We start from the raw sequence: 14,488 nt of genomic DNA, 5'->3' as shown, positions 1-14,488 counted from the left end.
AATGGATCAATAAAAGGAGGCTGCGTGACGTCAGAGGGTGCGGCGAGGGTGGACGAGTCCACGAGAAGCGTATATACGCATGCTCCTTTTCATCGTTCACGGCCACGTGTAGACGCACGTGTTATTGTGATATAACTTTAAATTATTCTCGCACAAGAATACATTTACGTTACAAAATAAAACATCGCGTGAAGATATTCGCGTGACAGAAACGCTTGATATATCGCAATCTACGTAAATGTGACTCCGGCTATATCATAATAAAGGGTAAGTAAGAGAGGCAATAATTAATGCGAAAAAGCATTTTCATTACGTAAAACCATAAAAATGTATAAACTTTACAATTAATTTAGAAAAACGATCGTATGTTTAGGCGTCTTTAAGGTTTCTTCACTAATAACGTCTCTATAATTCGCATATTTTCAATGTTCACAGCACGAATAAGACATCATCTAATTATAAGATTGCAAAGTGTAACATGATAATATTTAATGTATATTTTCAATCGTTGAATTAAAAATGTAACTAGCGATATGTGTAAAGTATTTTAATAATTTATTTAAAAAAAACATATATTTATATAAATATATAGAGGAATCCGGGGCTATTTAGATTTGGCACAAGATTATCCGAAACATTAGAAAAATCTTTGTATGGGTCATGTTAAAAATTTACTTCAAATATTGTAAATGCGTCCTAATGTAACAATGCTGCTTACAAAGTTTTATTGGTAATGGCCTCATATTGAAACAGTAAAAAGTGTTTTGCAACAGTCAATATTTCTTCGATTAAGTAAAAAAAATAAAATTCTTTTTGAAAACTTAAAATATATCGTGTCAGTTGAATGTATTTGAAACAATTTGTGTCTACTTTTTGCTATGTGATGTCTATTTTTATAGATCATGTACAATAATGCACAAAGTTCACATTAGGGCTATTTAAAATATCGAACGTCGAATCGTCGTTAGAACAATTTTTTCTTTCATATTCACGTTCTATGTACCAAAATATTCAATTTAATACTCAACAGATGTAATTATACGAAATACGAATAGTCCCTGATTTGTTGCGAAAACGCTAAAGCAATAAAATTCTCTATTGCGTTTGCGTATAAAACTTTTCTTAATAATACTATATATATCCTTTTCTTAATAAAATCAAGTCTTAAGAACAGTTTTTTTACATTATCTAATTTTAAAACACAATTTTTCCCAGGCTCGAGGCTATTCGAAACACTTCGTACTGTTTGACATTTTCATATATAGTTCAAAACAAGTACAATTCCGTGTTCTATAACAGCATTATGAAGGGTAGAAATCCAACCATCCAAAATATCCAACAAATTTTTTTTTTATGTGAATACAGGATTCAGGAGACGCAAAAGAAAAAAAATGTTGAAAAATAAAAGATTAATGTTTAGATAATAAACTCTGGAATATATTTGGCTAGGAAGTCTGATGCTCCCCATCCTACAGATATTTTTAATTACGTAGTGGCAAAAAGATACAGAAGGCCCTTTGCAAATTGAAAAATCTCTGAGCCACCTAATTTAGATTGACCATAGACTCTGTCGACAAATGTAATTGGAACTTCCCCTATCGTATAATTGAATTGTCTAGCTCTGATTATCATTTCCATTTGAAATACATATCCTTTAGATACACAGGACTGTATTAGCTTTTCCAGTACGTCTTTTTTGTAAAGTCTAAAATTGTAAAATCACATGTTAAAGAACACATCAGAATGTTAACATTATATTTTAAAAAGCCTTGTGTCTACAATGTTAGAAATCATTTAAAGATCTCAGACTAAAAAAAACCACTAAAGATATACAAATAAAACGAGTTCGTTAGTAACATGCGCGAAATCACATTGAATCAAATCTAAGTTTTGCGAGGATGAATCAAATCAAATCGAATCGAATTTCTTTGATTTGAGTACAAAGCAAATTCAAATCAAATTTTCTCAGATTTATATGATGACGCTGCACATTAGTTCAGACGTTTTATTTTTGAAGTCGATAATTATAGCGAATAACTCAAAATGGTATAAGATTATTTTGTTCCTCTTGATTGTTTCTACATTTCCAGTGTGGCTCATTTCTGGGACACCCTGTATATATGTACGTGTATATGTACATGTGTGTGTGTGTGTATGTGTGCACGCATGGTGTATGTGTGTGTATATAGTTTAACAATAAGATAGCAATATCAAAATTATTTTGTATTAGCGTTGCGTAATCTTATAAATTATGAGGGCAGCAACACAAATTTCGATGATGATTTCAATGTTGCCAGTAAATTGCTGACAAGTTATACACACATACGTGCACACATACACAAATTGTTGACAGCATGTTACTTCAATATAGTATATTCTAAATTACTGAAGAAAAATATATGGCACATTATCAGTATCATAAACAATTTCAGATTTGCACAATTTTGTTTATCTACTCTCTTTGACTTTATTTTCTCTCCATCTGAGATATTGGAATAACGTTTCTAACATTGTAGATATAAAATAAAAAAGAAGTAAAAAGTTCATCACCTAAAACTACCAGTCAAGTCACTTGCACCAGGCCTCAGTAGAATTTGAGTTAGAAAATTTGCACCTCTACTGACTAACTTCCTCTTGAAATCCCAGCCATAAACACCACCACCTTGCGCATATCTCGTACCACTAACTATATCCAGATCGAGATATCGTTGTAACTCAGCCATTTTTGGAATAAATTTGGGCTGAAGAATAAAGGATATATTTTTTATAAAAACACATTAACATTATTACTTTTCCATTGGAAGTCAATATAACACATACATGATGAGATAAATCTGCATCCATGATAACAATAAAGTTACCGGTTGCATATTTAATTCCATGTATGTAAGCGGTGCCCAATCCTAGCTTCTTCTCCCTGGGCTTCAAGATCACTTTATCATCGCCGTAGAGGCATTGCAGTTGCTTAGCCATGTCCAGTGTCCCATCTGGAGAACCATCATCAATCACAATAATTTCATATGCGAGCTCGCTGTAATATAAATTATGACAAAGCTTTTTTCAGCTCAAGTCTATTTGTTTTTACATTTTATTTCATTAATTATACATAAATTTTGACCGGTTCTAGGTTATGCAGTTATTTAGTTACCTCTCCTCCATATATTTTACGATAAGCCATATTATTATCGGTAAGTTTTCCACTTCGTTGTAAGTAGGAAGTAAAATCGAATACTTGTCATTCTTGCACAGATCCTTCATAGCCCTTTTCACCTGTTCCTTATTTACCATTTTAATGTAGCTGTTTACAAATGGGTCGCTGTACCTGGCTGTACCGCAAGAAACGAGAATTTCGAACGATTGGTAGGACTGTCAGAAATGTCAACGGCAGATGAGCGAATGCGCATGATCGCAACATTGGTGTTTAAAACCGCGATCTTCAAATCAATAAATTGCACATTTAGCGGGTAAGTATAGGTAAGTTTTTAATTCATTGATTGTGATTAATTATATTATGCGCAAATGCAACTTTACTTTGTAAACTGACGATTATTCAATTAAAAATGCACTTTATGATATTTTATATAAATCTTTAAAGAATTTGAGAGAAAAGAAGAAAAAGAAAGAGAAAGTGTGATTAAAATTTGCCTGCATGGAATGTAGAAAGATTTAAGTGGTTGAGGTAATATTTTTTGCAATAAAGTTTCTAGTTTTTCTAAATGAGAGATCTTATAGAGATGCTTAATTGTTATCATCAATAATTATAAAATTAATTAGCAATTTAATATTGTAATATCATTTTTTTGATTCAATTTAAAAGCAGCATTTCAAGACCGACAAATATGCGATGCGCAGTTCGGAGAACTAGAAAATGTATACAAAATCATCTAGAATATTATTATATGAATATATAGGTAAAATCTGTTTTGACTGTTGTTGGCCATTTCTTAATCTCTTTAAACGAACTGGTTGCACTAGTTCACAGTTTATCTTTTTCCTTTTACTTTGAAAAAAGAAAGAAACTTTGAACTAATGTAATATTACCTTAGTAGTCAAACAAAATAAATAAATAGAATCATAACTTGACTGCCAAAACATATGCGAAAAAGTTTATGAAATTCCGTACAAAAATAAATTGATTATTTTGCTAATATTACATTTAATTGTATCATATCAAGAATCATGTGAATGTATAGATATCCCTGTAAAAGTTTTGGATAGAATTTTTATACGAACTTTTCCGAACTTTTACGAACGGTTCTAAAATCTGTGCTCGTTACAAACCGAATCAAATTTGTAAACCTTTTCAATCCGTGCATCAACTTCAAATTCTATCCGAATAAATCTGAAACAGTCATTCAGTGCTTTTTAATCCAATCCGAATGAACTCAAAACTTATCCTGATAATTTTTTCAATCCTTCTCAATCTGTGAGTACAATCCAAACAAATCCGAGGCTTGTTTCAATCCTTAATTCGTGCCGTTATCGAGTTTTAATCGAAATGAATAATCCAGTAACAATCCGAAAAAAATTTTCCATCTATATTTCATTCTATCTTTCTTTTTTTTTCCCTTTTTTTTTATCCGCCTGAATCCATTTTTATCCGAAATCTGTATCCGAATCTTTTTAATACTTTCACCAGAGATGACCACATACATACAGGGTGTTCGATAATGGTTGTCCCCACGTTTTACCATAGGAGCATGATTTACCGACGGATATATATTTCTAACATATTATTATATTAGAAATTATAAATGCGTGCTCCTATGGTAAAACGTGGAGACAACCATTATCGACCACCCTGTAAATAAATTAGAATTAAGTCTTAATCATACATTTATATTGAAGTAATGTTAATAATGTTAAATATATTCCATATTAACTGTTCTGATCCTATATGTATATATATATGTGTATATAGAGGAGAAGAAGGTATTATGGTACTTTCGACAAGATGGCTATTAGGCTCCGTTATTAGGATGTATTCTAACAATTGCTTATGGAGTTATTCATTTAGAAGCTCGCCGTTTTTGAATGATGCTAATATGCTAATACATAATTTATCTTTTATTCTCAATTTAATTTCTAAATGTCGAACTTTTTTTCGAAGAGATTTTGTTTTCTCCAAATGTGTAGATGTATTTACTGTGATATTGTCAGCTTTAACGTTATGTGTTTTGTTTGTCTGTATCATATGTTTCATTTTTTGCAATAAATAAAAAAGTTAATAATGTATACAATATTTCATTTATATCTATCACGCTTTTCTGTAAGACTTACTTTTGAAGATTTAATTGAAACATTTTTGTTGGAAATTTTTTTATTTTTATTCAATAAATTGTTCTCAACAAATTACAAGTTTAAACTTTTTTTTAGTTTTCTGTGCAATGAAAAAAGATATAATTAAGCAAAAAAATTTTACAAACAACTTAAAAAGACTTACACTTACAATCTGATTCTTATTATTTTGAATGCAATAATTTATTGACTCTTTCTCTTCTTGATCCTCTACTGCTGTAGACTCAGGTTCTTTATTTTCCACATGTGGCCACCTAGATTTCACATCATTCATAATTTTTACAAACTTTGAAATAAAAACAATAAAATCATAATGGAATGTCAAGTATTTGCGATCCTTGATGTGACAGCTTCCATAAAATAAAACATAATTTTGATAATAAAAGAAAGTTGTCAATACTTTATTTATTATAATGTTTAAGTGTCGGTCCACAACCTTGTTCTAAGAGGCCTTAAGAAATTAACAAAGTTCAATGTGAGAAGATAAATCCAAAAGTTAATTAAAGTTGATTAATTTCTTACCGCCTTACGTCTTACCATCTCTTAAAGCAAACTTGAAGGCCAATGCACTAGCTAGCTTGCAATAATATCAAAGTTACTCATGTAACAGCATTGATTTCCTACGGATCCCACGGGATGCCCGTGGGACGTCAAAACGATGTCCTAAGGACGTCCCTGGGATATCCTCGGGATAAAGTGTGGTGTTAGAGATTAGGTTTATTATTAAAAGTTATAGATTGCAATACATGCTCCTTCTTACTTATTTAAAGAACTTCTTACTTGCTAATTTGCCAATAACGGCATAATATTTTAATTCTTTACCATTCTTACTATGCACACTTGTTCGAACAGAGAATATAATTTGCCATACATATAATTATTTAGATCTTTGGATTAAAACTGAATGTTTTATTTTTCGTCATTAAAATTGCTTATTTTAATTATTGGCATTATGTCTTTTGTGTTATTTTTATATTTTACATATGCAAAACAATTAGATGTATTCATATTGAAAACACAAGACAACGTTCACGAAATGTACGAAGCAACGAGACGATGCCTACTATAATGTATTCCCCTACTATAATGTATTGCCGTTAAATATAATATATTTATACATATACAACCAAATATCTATTTTACAGTATCTCTTATTGGCCAAAGTAATGGAAAGTTAAATGAATTATAATTAAGTACTTATGGCTGCTATTTATAATCCGTTCTTTTATTCAAGATTGTCTTAAAATGTCATAAATCAGAGTTGTATTAGCACTTTGAGATCTGTTCTTAAGACAGTTTTAAAAGAAACTTAAAAATGGACTTGAAAACAGGCCTAAGCTAACAGTTAACAATTAATTACGAAATTATTGAGAAAACAGAAAATTTTTATAAAAATAGAAATATTTATAAGAAAACATTTAATTTGTAAATTGTTTATTATACATGTATTACGTTAATATTTTAACATAAATTATCATTTTTATTTCTCATGCTATTTTTTGGTAAATTTTATTGTTATATCATATATATAATTATAAACTTATATATTTCTCCACTAAAATGTTACAAACTATCAGTGTGAATCTATCTGCACCGTCTTATCGGAATTATCAAATATTGTATAAATAGATAATGCCGGATTAAGATAATGATTGAAACGTTTTTTCACTCGTTGCTGCAGTATTTTGCAAATTTTGCTATAATTGCTCGCAGTATTTTATTGATTAAATTTATCGCATTCTCCCATTGACCGCATATTATTGGCTATTGTTCTCTATGATCGCCGATAATCGCTTATCACCAATAACGAGCCTTACGAACATTCCACAAATATCCGCGAAGATGCACTTGCGCATACAAGTATGCGTATGCATTCGCACACAAATATACATATTTCATATATATTTGGTCCATTGGCTGTTTCCGCCGCGTGCGACAAAGGTCGGCTAACCGGTAGTGCCGGTTGATTAATTTTTGGCACCCCGTGCAAAATATTTAGCGAGTTACAAATCTTAAGTTTAATTACTTCTTTAAGCAATTGATACAATTATTAATATACAGCATGTTTTAAATGTATACGTAGAAGTCGTAAAATTATTTACATATTAATTTCTTATTATAATATGTTGATTTTATAGAATAGTAGAAAATAAAACTGAAATAAATAAAATATATATCAGTTCTTTAAAATATTATCAATGTAATTTCATCAGATTTATTTTGTAGACATTTATGAATCTTATTTTTATTATTCTTGACGATACGCAGAGATTTTTCTTTTAGAATTTAATACTTGGATGGAACAATACGGATATGTCGAAAATTTTTACTACAATTTAAGTAACATTTGGTATTTTGTTAAAATTTAATACAATTTTTCTAAATTTTATTGAAATTTTTCGATACCCATGTTATTCCACAATACTATTATTTTGAAAAGGAAAGAATTCTAAGAAAAAGTTCTTGTGTAAATACGAATTACATAGATTTTCTGAGGCGTTAAAAATTTTTATATTTTGATCAAAAATGTTTTCAAACTGTATGCATGTCTCAATATTTTAAATTTGAATTTTTGCATCTCTTCATTGTAAACTAGAAAACATTTCATATTTATAACCGGTCTTTGTCTTAAAATTTTTGTGTTTTATTTTTAATATATCCGAGTCTTAGTTTCACATGATAATTGTTATTGAAATATTTTGTGCTAAATTGATGTTCAACATTAGTTTAAGTAATACAATTTATGGATGAATGAACAAGTAATATAAAAATAATAGCGTTTTGAAACACAATTGCAAGATAAATAAATAAAATGTACGCGTCGACATGTTATAAATGTAAATTTCATTGCAAATTCTGTTTCGAAATTTTGTTGAAGTCTTATATTTTTTGTCTTACTCTTTTACACAACATAATATGTAATTTTCTAATACATGATGTAAAATTTTGTGTAAACCGTAGACCGTTTGGGGTATGCGATATATATTAAATTTAAGAAAGTCTCCAATAGTGCGTGTCTATTTCGAGGGGTTAAAAAGTTTCGGACGGCCCTGTCGACGATGCACCCTTCATCCCGCGTAGCAGCGCGAGTGTTCACGCCGACGACCCCACCACCGCCGCCATCGCCGCCACCGCCGCCACCACCACTGCCTCCACCACCACCACTACTGCTGCCGACCTCGAGATAGCCGAGAAACAGCCGTTGCTCCGAAGCAAACGACGCCGCACTCTACGATCGGTCGTACGCGGATTCGGAGTGCTCGTTTCTCCGCTCCGATTTGGTCGGCGTGCATTTGTGCCCCTTACTAATTCGCATACGACAGCGTTGGTACGTAAGACCGGAATCGCGATCTTTTCCTCTTCCCGCGAGGAGACGACGCGGAGAGAATTGGCTTGATCGAAAACCGGCCGATTTTGCGCTCGCGGGTGGTAATTGTGTATTATGCGTGCGAGTGCGTGCATGCGGTGCCTGTGTGTGCAGTGAGATGTATCGGCTGCTGTATGCCGCCGATTTGTGTGCGCGCCGATTTGTGGGCGATTTTAAAATGCGCCATCGACGCGCCGAGAATTCGGCGAGACGCGCGGTCGCCGATGGTCGCCGAATCTCTCGATGAGGCCCCCGAGAAAGATTGAAGAAATAATTTTTGCGACGATCGATTTATCAGCAGAGCGAACCGCGGACTGAGATCTAGGGCAATGATTCCATTCGCGTCTTTGTGTTAATCGTTTTCGCAAACTTGAAAGAGCAGCCAAGAGCCAAGACAGTAGTCTGTGTTGATCCCTTTTTTTTATTGGTTACTCCGTTTCTCATATCGTCGTGATATTTGGTTCTTTTTGCCATTGACTTTTTGTCTGTTCACGACACGGCGCCAGGATTCTCTCTCGACGGCCGCGACTTTTCCTCTCGACATACACGTTTCTTTTTCGCACGAGGAAATGGCTTTTCAGCGTTTACTCTTCTCTCACGGTCGCGCGATATCGTATCCTCGACGACCAAGTAGACTGCGATTCTCGTTATCCTTCTGGATCCTCAATTATTCCCAGAATATCTTTTCTCGTGAGTTACACGATGTAAGGACGCGAGACGGTGACGTAAAACGCAGGCGTTTCACATCGTTTTTGACTCCGCTATCCGCGACGAACACATCGTCCGTCGGCGTACCGAATCGGAGAATAATTTCGGGCTGCGTGGTGGGAAGAGTTTAGCGGGGGTCCACGGACACCATCGTGGCCGCCTGGCGTAAGCCGCTCCGAGCTCCGGAGATGGCAGCATGGCGCGAGGCACCATTGCGCGAGGGGTAGATTGAACCGCTCCGCACCCTGCGATCAATAAACTCGCCGAGAGGGAGCAGCCCCGTGACGAGCCGTTCAACTCCGCCACATTTTGTCTTCCTCCTCCCTTCCATCTCTTCATCCCCTCTCGCGGATCGCTTCTTCCCCGCAACCCCGCATCCCGCTCGCTCGCTCAATCTCTCTCTCTCTCTCTCTCATCGTAACCCTTGCTATCAGCGATTCAGCACGTGCACTTCCACTCCGTTCCGTAACGATAGCACTCTCGCGTTCTGCGGATTATCGCGGACCAACGGACACCAAAAAGAAACTCTATGCTTTTTCCACAATTTTCCTCGCGACTCTAATCGCCTTGTTCTTGGCGATTAGAGTTGTAAGAACAGGAGTTTACCGGAAATATTCTTCGATTCCATTATTTTTTTTCAAGATTTTCGGATTTATTGTGATAGTATATTCGTGTTGATTATTGGATCCAGATAATTTCTTTGAGTGCAGAAGATAATTCTTTGAAATTCTTAAAGTAAAAAGTCAGATAATTCAAATAAGACTTCAATTTCTTTAATAATTTCTTATTTTATCATTTGTACCAACAAACAGTTCTTTTCTAGCCGTTACGTGATTATTAATTTATAAATATAGAGATAAATTTTAAACAAATGCAAATTTAATATTATTGAAGTACAACGTAAAGACAAATAAAAGTCAAACGCTAATATAGTGCATATATTAACGAAATCCGTACAATATTACAAATAGAAACAGTTACAAATAAAAAAACATTTGCTTAAAAACAGACAACCTATTAATGTTATACTTAATAATTTTGCATTAATATACATATACTCGTATACATGCGGTTTAATATACATTCGCATTAATATGTTGTTGCAATAATTACAGTGTTTGACTTGTTGTTTATATTCTATTATTTTATTGTCTCAATAGTTCTTTAATCATCTATTATTTAATATTATTCTCTGCTACAGAAGACATTATTCCATGATATTCTAATACTTTTACGTAAAAATTACAATTTAACAATTATAAAATCTTTCATAGGATTGTGTGCAAAACTATCACGTTTAATGTAACAATCACTCTGATCACTTGAGCTAAACAATTGATTAATATAGCAATCATGTTTATTATTATGACTAATTAATCGAGTTTCACGAAATGTCAATCCTGCCATCTAATCAAATCATATTTATAATTTCCATTGATAAAGATAGAATCAATTTCGTTCACTTTGGAAGCTTACTGTGTGAGTTTCTTCATACTAAACTGTCGTACATGTTGAAAGTAATTGTACTTCCAACGGTTATTGACCAACCAATCTTGAACGAGTTCTTTTCTAGCTGTTTCAAGATAATTCTCTGAATGATAATTTAACATTTTTGTCAAAAAACGTGCGAGTTTTTCACTTATAATAAAATAGTTAAATAAGTATCTTTTAGATCGTGTTCTTTCTCTCTCTCTCTTTCGCATTTTGATAACCATTTGTATATCATCGAGACAGACCATCGGCGATCGCTTTAAGCGTACGTATCGTTCAATCGGTGTATTTTATGTGAAAAATTAGGTGAAAATCAGTGCACTCGAAAGAGCCGCAACAAGGATGTGGCGAGATCCTCCAGGTGGAGGGTACGAGAAACCCATCTACGTCTTCGCTATGCTGCTGCTAGCTACTATCCTAGCATTGACAACGGGTGAGTCAACTTCAAAAGATCTCATTCATTTCGTGTTTCTCAACATGACTCGACGATAATTACGGAGAAGCATTGATGCATGAGGGTTATGTGGTACGCGTTGAAAATCGTAAAAGTGTTTATGCAAGAAGGACAAGCCACGACTTTTGTACATTAAACAAAAGAATTGCTGACAGAAGTACTGTAGCAAGATGTAACTACAATAATGTAGGATAAAGGCAACTTTTAAGCCAGTAACGGTGATTTTATATTGAACGATGTTCTTGCGCGTGATGTATAATTGGAAAAATTATAAGAATTAAAAGATTCTGCAATTAATAATGTGTAATTTATTAAATTTTAATTTTTTTTGCACTATATTGTTTTTTCAAAGAGAAAAATTGATTGTTTTATGATTGATTGTCGATTGAATTCCATTCCTTTGCTGATACAAATATTTTTTCGAAGATTCTTGTTTTATTATTATTAATCATCACGTTTCTAATAGTTTAATTAAAAGATGTGTTCGGAAATTACAATTTTCAATAGTTCCCTTATTACAGTTTCAGAGAAAAGCTTTTAAACTATAATTACAATTAATTAACATTGATTAAAAAGGAAACAAAGTACCTACAATAAAAATTATGTTATCATTATTTAATAAAATTATTGTTTAACTTAATAATTTAGTAATTATTATAGGAATTAAATTAAGAGATCAGAAATTAATTGAGAGATTGTGAGGAGAAACTGAATTTTCGTTCAAAGTTAAAACTCTTTGTTTATCTCAAAATTAGTACTTGGAAACTAGTACTCAGGTTGAAGATCAATTGAGTTCAGATAGTTCGAACTTAAGCAGTGATCAGTCTCTAATGTCAATTTGTTATGTCTAAAATTCAGTTCGGACAGTTCGAATAATACAAAGATAATATAAACCCACAACACGCATTGGAAATAAAAAATATTTCACGAGTCTTTTTTTTGTACCCAAAATATTTCAGAAAATTTAGATTTAAAGTATAATAATTTCTATAGATCAATTGATCCGAACTTAACTGAACTCATTCGCAATATTCGAGTTAAATGTTCAGTTTTTTTACTCGAAATTATTCAAATAGATCAAACATACAATATATATGATTAAATTTGTTTTGTTTGTGTTCTCCTTAAAACTGTATGGTTTCTAATAATTTTGATACTGCATATTGTACATAATTGCAACAAAATTTTTAATGTTTTTCAGAATTGTTCTTAATTTTCTTGACCTCATTAACTACAAATCTGATGTACATTTGAATATATTGTTGCAATAGCTGATAAAATATGCATCCCGTAATATATGTATAGCTTATCAAATTGCAAAGTTTATCAGATGGTGCGACATTTGAATTTTCGTGATACACGTGCTCCAAATACTTGATGTCAAATGATACTTAACATTTTAGATATTCTTGGATATTTTTAGCTATATATTGAGGCAAGATTAATATAAGGCCCTAATCAATTTTTGTTAAAACACAAACAAAATGGTGAAAAATAAGGCAATTAATTTCTGTTTATATTATTGTAAATTTAAATCTGAACAAAATATATGTGAAAGTATTAGAATTTAAAAAAAAAATAAAAAATTACTGCTTTATAAATATCTCTACAAATTTAGGATTTTTTAATATAATATAACAGCTATTAATAAAAATGAAGAAGTTGCAGTGCGATTTCAAAGATTCAACCTTCGATTTCGGTTCCATTCATTGCGACTCGTTATAACAGTCCATGCCGTTGCTTCTTTTTTGACATAATATCACATCCGCGTTTTGAACCGAACAGACGGTTAGTTGGGAACCGTGAAAGGTCCTCGGGGTATAGGTACAAGCGGATCTCGAAGAGCAGCTGTCGGAGGAGAGACTAAGATGAAGGGGACGAGAGGAGATCAAGGGAAAGGAACAGCTGCTGTTCTCAGAATGCAGGCTCACATCAGGCTCCGCGGAGAATTGCAGTCGTAAATGCTCTCACCACCAGGTGAATCCGTTCTATTATGCGGGACCTGCATTACTTCATTAATAGAACTTCACTTATCATGAAAAGTGAGCATCGAACAGGAGTATTCGCGAAGTTTCCAATTGATTTTTGAATTTTGGATGATAATTAAAAAAAAGAGAGAAATCCTTTTTGTCAGTAATCACAGTGAAGTGAAGAAAATGATGTTTATAATGATTTATTTCTATGTTTGTGAAATGGGATATACATGTATGAGACACTTTGGATTTCAATATAATTCTAATGCAAACGATGTTAATTGTAAATATACGTTAATGTTATAGATATGAGACATGTGGACGACAAATTACATACATTCTATGTTCATAACTTATATTATTAACTCTAATTTAATATTTTGTTGAATTTAAAACACATTGGAAGTGATATTGAGGTTACATTCATTGTATTATTTGCACTTCGAGTTTCAAGAAGTGAGACTTAAAGAAACTATCGATATTTTGGTATCTACCAGGAAGTAACAGAAATAGAAGCAGTTACAGAAGCCGTATATGAACTGAAAGAACGAGAGAAGAGTTTAAGAATTTCTTCAGACTTCCTCCACCTACACGCGAAAGTTGTATATTTACTCTCGCAGTCGTTAATAAAACATGATTTAATAAAATGTGGTATGTGTAATTTTAGAAATTTTGAATGTTAATTCTACGATTTAAAAAAAAATGGCTAATAAATGTTTTAAATTTAATTAAATTTATACTCAAGAATTAAATTACATTAAATCAATTAGTTTATCTCTTCTTTATTTAACAAACTAAATAATTAAAGAAATTTGTTACAAAACACATAATATTTCGTAAAGTTGCGAATATATGTATATGTAAGTATATGTATTATAATATGGGTTAACAAAAGATATTTCTATTAAAGTGTGAATATTTCTATTGAAAGATCGCTTTTTCGTTTTTTTTAGGGGGGGAAGGACATTTTTGGTATATTTTTAAAGTATATTAGTAAAATTTTAGAAAGTTTGACTGTTAATTGTAGAATTGCTTGAAAAATAATTTTAAAATATTACAAAATTATTAAATGTCGAAAATTTAAATTATAAATTAATTATGTTGTATTTATGTTTCATTTATTGAAAAAATTCAATTAATTAAAGAAATTTCTATCGTAAAACATACACCTCGTGAAGCGTAGTAGTTTTAAAAATA

At 32.1% G+C, this 14,488-nt stretch overlaps 2 protein-coding genes across 51 annotated transcripts in view; one reads left to right on the top strand and one right to left on the bottom strand.

Moving 5' to 3' along the window:
• Window positions 1–287: 287 nt before the first annotated feature.
• On the bottom strand, window positions 288–3,356 carry LOC105203137 (dolichol-phosphate mannosyltransferase subunit 1). The gene is made up of 4 exons (XM_011171903.3): window positions 3,149–3,356; window positions 2,821–3,031; window positions 2,551–2,741; window positions 288–1,705 (listed from the first exon to the last, which is right to left on the bottom strand). Exons 1-4 carry the CDS (start codon window positions 3,286–3,288, stop codon window positions 1,486–1,488), a joined length of 762 nt encoding a protein of 253 aa, XP_011170205.1. The 5' UTR covers window positions 3,289–3,356; the 3' UTR covers window positions 288–1,485.
• A 5,118-nt stretch (window positions 3,357–8,474) lies between these two features.
• LOC105203138 (Down syndrome cell adhesion molecule-like protein Dscam2) overlaps window positions 8,475–14,488 on the top strand; it is a 78,654-nt gene continuing 72,640 nt past the window's right edge. For 49 of the 50 annotated variants that reach the window (XM_039453858.1, XM_039453845.1, XM_039453869.1 and 46 more), the window contains exons 1-2: window positions 8,475–8,626; window positions 11,171–11,297. In XM_039453858.1, coding sequence (XP_039309792.1) covers window positions 11,207–11,297 — 91 coding nt within the window. In that variant the 5' untranslated portion in view covers window positions 8,475–8,626; window positions 11,171–11,206. Of the gene's footprint in view, window positions 8,627–8,750; window positions 11,298–14,488 lie in introns of those variants that run through there. The other variant, XM_039453840.1, reaches the window with a different exon arrangement.

This window comes from Solenopsis invicta, chromosome 9 (assembly GCF_016802725.1).
Source record: "Solenopsis invicta isolate M01_SB chromosome 9, UNIL_Sinv_3.0, whole genome shotgun sequence".
NCBI lineage: Eukaryota > Metazoa > Arthropoda > Insecta > Hymenoptera > Formicidae > Solenopsis > Solenopsis invicta.
This window is presented reverse-complemented; position numbering and strand designations above follow the sequence as displayed.

What these genes read in the sequence shown, in the direction of transcription:
- LOC105203137 (XM_011171903.3), bottom strand. Translation starts at nt 3,288, where the DNA reads ATGGTAAATAAGGAACAGGTGAAAAGGGCTATGAAGGATCTGTGCAAG. An exon ending in ATGCAGATTTATCTCATCAT is followed by an intron (nt 2,742 to 2,820) that starts GTATGTGTTATA and finishes TTTATTCTTCAG; the next exon opens with CCCAAATTTATTCCAAAAAT. An exon ending in GACTTGACTGGTAGTTTTAG is followed by an intron (nt 1,706 to 2,550) that starts GTGATGAACTTT and finishes TTACAATTTTAG; the next exon opens with ACTTTACAAAAAAGACGTAC.